Below are 7,997 nucleotides of genomic sequence, written 5' to 3'. Positions count from 1 at the left end.
ATGCGATTAACCCGGGGCAAGAACGCATCTCTTGCATGATATAACACATCGCCAAGATGATTCCGCACTATCCAAGCTCCACCACAAAAAGAATAATCATTTATCCAAGAAGAGTGAACATTACATTTTAGCTTACCAACGGTTGGTTTACACCAACGGGTGTCTAACCCAACAACCCGTCGTCCATCCGTATCATCCGTAGAGACGATCCTTTCTTGATGTTGACACCATTCTAACATCTCATCTTTTGCCAAAACCCAAAGAATGTGAGGGTCGCTTACTCGTTGGGCAAAGACCAAACCATTCCTAGCTTTCCAGATCTCCCAAAGTAACCATGGAATGGCTTGCCGTGACTGAAGAGAAACCTCAGATTTACCCATGATCATGAAACAATACTCCACATTCTCGACAGTCGATGAGGAAAAACCATTGGCCGGAATAGGTAAGCCACTTACACTCCAAACTTGCTGTGCTAGTTGACAACCAAATAAAACATGAGATATGGTTTCTTCTTCAACCTTACACACTTGACAGAGAGGGTTAGTATTAATGCCGTGACGTCTTAGACACTCACTAACCGCGATAGCACCGGATAACACTCTCCAAAAAAACATCTTTATTTTTGGAGCTGTGTGAAAAGCCCAAACTTTCTCTTTCACGGCATTGATGCGTTTTGTACTTTCCTCCACAGAATCCACAACTTCATGTTCTTGAGTAAGTAGCCAATTACCACTTTTAACCGAGTAGTTTCCATCTCTAGTGTATGCCCAAACCAATTTATCATCCAGCTCCACAGCCGGGGGAAAGGAGCATATTCTTATAACATCACAAGGAGGAAAAAGCTCATTTAAGAGTTGTAGATCCCATTCTCCTTGAGGAGTTATAAGAGAAGAAACTTTTAATAAGGTATTCAACATTCCTTCTTTATTATATGGTCTTCTAGGGCAGCTATCCATAAGCCATTTATCCACCCATACAAATGTAGTCGCACCATTCCCAATTGTCTTCATAAGTCCGCGTTCAAGTAGTTCTCTTCCAAATATAATGCTACGCCAAGCATACGACGGTCTATAACCAATTTTTGCCTCTAGAAAGGATCTATCAGCAAAATATTTCCCTTTATAAACGCGAGACAAAAGAGATTCAGGATGATGAAGCAACCGCCAAGCTTGTTTGGCTAACAAAGCTTGATTAAACTGACCAATATCCCGGAAGCCCAAACCTCCCCGAGATTTAGACTTACAAAGCTTCTCCCAAGACACCCAATGCATCTTTTGATGATCCTCACTCGCATTCCACCAGAAGTTAGACATAGCTCTAGTGATATTCTTACATTGGTGCTTGGATAAACGAAAACAAGTCATTGCATAAACCGGAAGAGCCATGGCCACCGATTTTAGAAGGACCTCTTTACCGCCTAAGGAGAGAGTCTTCTCATACCATCCACTTAATCTTGTTTTCAACCGATCACTAATATAACTGAGGAGTTCTGACTTAGAACCACTAAAACATTCCGGAAGTCCCAAATACTTCCCCGCTCCACCCTCTTGAGTTATATCGGTTAAAAGACTAAGCAAGCGCCTCATATACGGATCAATCTTCTTACCAAAAGTTATAGATGATTTCTGGAAATTTATTTCCTGCCCCGAAGCTCTCCCATAAAGCTGTAAACAGTGAAGAAACTCCGAACACTCGGGAAGTGTGGCTCGACAAAGAAATAAACTATCATCCGCGAAAAGAAGATGTTGAACCGACGGACAAGCAGGAGAAAGCTTTATCCCCGTAAGACGACCTTCTACCTCAGCCTTATTCATGATGTGTACAAGAGCCTCCGCACACAAAATAAAAAGAAAAGGCGATAACGGGTCTCCTTGACGGATTCCTCTCTCTGGTTTAAAGTAACCATACGAAGAACCATTAATGAGAACTGAATATGAAACTGTATTAACACAGCTCATAACCCACTGAACCCATCTAATATCAAAACCCATTCTTATCATTAATTCTTCAAGGAAGCTCCATTCAACCCGATCATAAGCTTTTGACATATCCGTCTTGATTGCCATAAAATCTTCATTGCAAGTTGGGTTTGTTTGTAAGGCATGAACCATCTCATGAGCAAGCAGAATATTATCTGATATCAACCTCCCAGAAACAAATGCACCTTGTGTATCCGAAACAATATCCGGTAAAAACTTCTTTAGTCTATTGCATAAAATTTTGGAGACAATTTTATACAAGACCGAACAAAGGCTAATGGGACGAAGGTCAGTCATATGAGATGGATTCGGCTTCTTTGGGAGTAAGCAAATTTGTGTAAAATTCGACTCTGAAGGCAGAGAACCCGACTGGAAGAATTGTTGAACCTCATGGATCACTTGGGGCCCAACTATACTCCAATACTTGTGGTAAAAATGACCCGACATCCCATCTGCCCCGGGGGTACTCTCTCCTCTTATACTAAGAGCCGCTTGTCGAATTTCCTCCCCCGAAACCGGCTTGATTAAATCTTCATTCATGGCATTAGTGACCCTTGGTACTAGCCCATCCAACGCTTCCATGGCAGCCGTGGTCCGTGTGCTTGTAAACAATTTCCTGAAGTATGAAACCGCAACTTCTCCTTTAGAGCCCTCAGAAAATTGCTCCACGCCAAACTCATCAAACAAAGATAAAATTCTGTTTTGCACTCGACGTTGCTGTACACTGCCGTGAAAGAATTTTGTGTTTTGATCACCCTCTCTTAGCCATCTTTCCTTGCTTTGTTGTTTCCAAAACAACTCCTCTTCCCGGTAAGCTTCAATAATGTCCCACCGTAATGACTTTAATAAATTAAAATCTGGTAGTATTTTAGAACTCTCCAACTCTAGAAACTCCCGTAGTGCCGTTAGTCTCTCTTTAGAGTTTTGATTAGTCTCTTTCTTCCACAAAGAGATCGACCTTCGACAGTTTGCAATTCTTTGCATCAAAGAGACTTGTCCCACATCCTCACCACTACTCCAACCTACGCGTACCACATCAGCAAACCCCGGTTTTGAAATCCACCGTTTGTTAAAGATAAATCTACCACGACGAGAGATATTCTCATTAACAAACCGAGTGAATATAGGTCTATGGTCAGAGCCAATTCTCTCCAAATATTCAGCTTGAACTCGTGGAAAGGTTTGGAACCACGCCTCATTCCCTAAAGCCCTGTCTAAACGACATTGTATCCACATCTTGTTACGCTCTCCAGCCCAAGACAACTTATTGCCAATACTCGGAACCTCCCGTAGACGGCAATCCCTTATCATATTCCTAAAAGGAAAAAAAGAAGATTCCGCCCGTGTTGGTCCCCCCAACTTTTCAGAATTATCAATAATCTCATTAAGATCACCAACAACAAACCATGGCTCATGTCTAGAAACTCCAATGTCTATTAATTGATCCCACACTCCTTGCCTTAAATGATGCACTGGATCTCCATAAACACAAGAGACATAAAATCCTATAGAACCAAGTTTAACTTCCACATCAATAATTCTGGAACTATAGCTTAACACTTGAACCTCATATGATGCCTTCCAAAACAAAGCAAGCCCTCCACTCAAACCAACCGGATCAAAAATGCAAGCATGGTCGTAACCTAATGAGCGCTGCAAATTCACGACGTGACTACTGGAGTTTTTAGTCTTCAGGAGGAACAAAAAATCCGGGAAATGGTCACGCCTCATTTCCCTCAAAATAGGAATTGTCAAGTTGCCCCCCAAACCTTGACAATTCCAACTCATGAAACTCATCTTTGCTTCGGTGGTTCCGTGTGTTTTGCAACTTTAGCCGACCAAACCCCCTCCTGAACAGCTTTACGCTTCGAAGAAACACTTTCTTCACCAACCCGAACCACAGCTTGTGTATTTGCAGCCTTTGCTTTCAAAGCTTGAGCCTTACGTTTCCACTGACTTGGACGTCTCCTTTGCTTCGGTTTATTTGGCCTAGTCCCGGATGAACCAGCTGAAAAGCTAGCCCTGAAACCCGTAGAACCCAAATCATGTTGAGAAGCCGTCGCATAAGTGGCAGAACGCGACTGCATTGGCTGAGAATTAATCGTCATTGCCTTCCCTTGATCCACAGCCGCAACAATACCATTTCCTTCTTGTTCTGAACTCGTGCCTACTCCTTCAAAATTAAACACCAGACCCTTTCCTTTATTCACATCCGCTGTGAACTCCGTTGGCGTCTCTAGCCTGAGCAAAGACTTTTGCCCTTGTATGTCTCCTTCTAAATCCCAGACAGATTTCCGGACCCTTGCAATGTGAATTTTCTTTAACTCCGGATCTGCGACTGACAAGTATTGTCGCATTTCATCAAGGACTTCCTTTGCTATTTTTGGTTTTCCCGTTGCAAAATCAATTCCCACATCTTCATTGGTTAACACACCATAAAGAGGATCATCTTTACTAATCTTGGGAATTAATCTCGCCGGAATGACCGTTATCGATTTACCACCTCCCGTAGCAATGTCTTGCCGGTTTGAGGGATTAAAAGGACACCGTTCTTTGTCGTGAGTCAGCCTGAGACACTGGTAACACCTACGCCTTATTCTTTCATATTCAATACCAATAGAAGCAATATATCGTTTGCTATAATCACATTACACAACAACTATCCAAAATATCAAGCCTAAAATGTCCTACATAAATAACGCAAGAATAATAATTTATATTTAATAATATCTAATAAAAATAATCATATATATATTAGAAAATGAATATGATATTTTATGAAAAAATAATAATAATAATTATGCTAGATTAGGAACAAGCGACAAATAAAATTCTACATAGCATAAAATGTGGAGAAATATAAAACATAAATAATTATATCATTAAATTTTTTAAAAAATATATAATCTAAAAAAACAATAACATTTTATGTAATCTCACATCAATAGCCAAACCTCCTTAAAAACATATGTATCTGATATCTTTTTTTTAAAAAATTTCGGATCTTTAAATTGTCAAAATCTTCTGTTTGAATCTTTCCAATTAATTTCCAGCATATTATATATTTTTAAAAATACTCAGAAAATCTATTGAAAACAAATGATCTCCATTAATTAGCACATATATAACAACTCAATCAATAAAATATTAACTATATTTGAGATCTTTTAAATATATAGCAATATAAAAATTCAGAATCTGAATCTTAACAGATATGATTTTAAATACTAACGATATTTTGATTTAAAAAAAAAAATTTATTAACCATGTCTACTTACCAAATTTGCACACAATAATAATTACTACCACCTAAAATATAGTCATTTCCAATAGGAAAAAAACGTACGTAATTTGATACATAAAAATATCATCTAAAATATTCATGATAGAATATGGGACAAAAATTTTAGCTAACACGAATTCAAGAACATACTATATCGTTCTTTTTTGTTTAGAGTTATTTAAAAACAAATCAAATATTTAACAGGTACGGGTTTAGATTATAAATGTTAATAACATTCTTAAGAGTTATGTTTACAAACATACCCGTACGTACCCAATATATTTCAAAATTTAGTAACAAATTTTATTTTGAAAATCAATCCCGCACGTAGTTGCAGGTCTAAATATAGTATAATGTAAATTTGGAAACTTAAATTCCCTAACCGTTGGTAAAACTTAGGAAAGTAGTCACAACATAATAGCAAAATCGACTAACTATATCATAGATTGGTAAATGGTCGCAAAAGAAGTCGCAAACTCGCCGTTAAAGAGTAGTAAAGAAGTGACAACTAATAGGAGTCCCAAACAAGTGGCAAAATCGTCGCACATTGTAAAGATTTTTATTTATTATTAATGCATAAATGACATGGAATTAATTAAAATTTTATTTGAAGAATAATATTTGTTAGTAATATTTTATTTTATCATTAATTTATATATTTAATTCGAAACATATATTTCAAATTTCATTTTTATCCAAAAAATATTAAGAGATCGAATGAAAGATTTATTTTGAATTATATTTCATATCCAAAATATATATTTCATTTTTAATCAAATATTTTTTATAAGAAAATACAATGAAGGATATATATATATATATTGAATTATATATTTCATATCCAAAAAAGAAAGGTATATTTCATCTTTCATTTCTATCTAAAAATTTTAAGAGATCCAATGAAAAATATATTTTGATTTACAAATTTCATATCCAAAAATTGTATTCTAATTTTACCCAAAACTTATAAGAGATCCAATGAAAGATATATTGTGAATTATATATTTCATATCTAAAAATGAATATTGAATTATGAAATATATATTTTGGATTAATGATATAAATTAATAATACAATGAAATAGTAAAATAAAATATAGATTATATATTTTGAATTAAAGAAGATACAATGAAATATTACTAACAAATACTTTTCTTCAAATAAAATTATATTTAATTTCATGTCATTTATACATTAATAATAATATATAAGTGAATAAGGGTAAAATTGGAATATATATTTTTTGAAAGATCGTAGGTAAGAAAATGACAATATTTAATACTTTGGGTATTAAATTACACATTTTTATTATTTTAGATAAAAGCAAAATCTTAAATTCTACACATATGGTCAAAACTGTTACTAGAAATCACTCACAAGCACTCATATTAGTAGTAAGTTCAAGTATTAGTAAAATTGGTAAATCTATTTTTTCACAACTTTTATTGTTGAAATTTTCCTAAATTCTTACACATTCTCATAAAGAACATATAACACTAAGATTTGAAAATTATGCATGTTTTGTTTGTAAACATAAAAATTTAAGACTTTGACAAAGTTATTACAACTAAGTTCGATAAAATCAAAGCATAAAGATGTAACTAAACATGTAAGTAAATTCCAAATGTGAAACTTTAATAGAAAAAATTCGAGTGGGTAAGTAGTCTCAACGTAGTAGCTAAATCTGGTGTTAGTCGCAAATCCTTTATTTGTTAGTCGCAAAAGAGTCGCACAATTGCAAATAATTAGTGACAATCATTACATTATTGTACGGTTTGATATAAACTTTGTGACAGTGGTTTGCAGGCAATTGATTAAGAGCATGATCCCAGAGGATATGTGAGCTCTCATGTTTTCAAACCTCTTCTCCTGGTTAAGATTTTTGTTTTGCTTGAGGACAAGCAAGAATCTAAGCCGGGGGGAGTTGATATATTGTGTTTTTATCGGTTTTAGTCTTTCTTTTCTCTTTCATTTTATAACTTTTATTGAGTCAAAGTGTGTTTTTAGATTCTTTTAGTGCATTATAGAATCTTTACAGGTTTTAGGTTGATTTGGAATAAAACGAGCTGTTTTGGGATGGAAACACACATTTGGAGATGTAGATTCAAGTAGAAGTGTCAAATGTTTGGGAGACGATGAATAACTTTCCACGTTAGATCTTTCTCATATTTTGACATAAAATGAAGACAAATGTTAACTATCATTTGAAAGTAATTTCAAGGATATCTAACGGTGCATTCAAGAGTTACACCCGATTTCGTGAAGACAGGTCATTCTGACGAGTTGTTGAAGCTGATACAGAAGTAAAACCTGGGAGCATCCGACCAATCGGTCTAACATTTAGAACGATCGGTCCCTTACTTCTGACGCATTTTTTGGCCCATATTCCATCCGAAACACTTCAGAACCGACCCAAATAGGCTCGACCTTTTAGCAGCCATCCTTCATATTTTTGAGTTCTAAATATTGTTTTTTCCTTTCTAAAAAATTTTGGGAGAAGAATCCATCCTCTTGACACTTGGAGAAGATTTCTAAACCTTTTCTTATTGTTTCTGAAATTTCATCATGTTTTCGTCATCTATGATTTTTGTTTTCTCTTTTGCTATGTTTGAGTAGTCTCTTAATTGGGTTTTAGGGTTCCAAGTAGGGGAATTCAATGATTTGATAGATTAGATGTCTTAGGGAATTCTTAATCTTTAGGTTCTTCAGTTTACATGTTCTCAATGCTAGAATTG

The 7,997-nt window shown here is 35.5% G+C and overlaps 1 protein-coding gene across 1 annotated transcript; it reads right to left on the bottom strand.

The window, feature by feature from the left end:
* Nucleotides 1-3,772: 3,772 nt before the first annotated feature.
* Nucleotides 3,773-7,703, bottom strand: LOC111829346. The gene is made up of 2 exons (XM_023778234.1): nt 7,624-7,703; nt 3,773-4,616 (listed from the first exon to the last, which is right to left on the bottom strand). Exons 1-2 carry the CDS (start codon nt 7,701-7,703, stop codon nt 3,773-3,775), a joined length of 924 nt encoding a protein of 307 aa, XP_023634002.1.
* Nucleotides 7,704-7,997: the final 294 nt, after the last annotated feature.

The sequence above is a fragment of the Capsella rubella genome, unplaced genomic scaffold (assembly GCF_000375325.1).
Source record: "Capsella rubella cultivar Monte Gargano unplaced genomic scaffold, Caprub1_0 scaffold_14, whole genome shotgun sequence".
NCBI lineage: Eukaryota > Viridiplantae > Streptophyta > Magnoliopsida > Brassicales > Brassicaceae > Capsella > Capsella rubella.
Note: the sequence above shows the minus strand (reverse complement) of the source record. Positions and strands in the feature narration are given on the sequence as shown.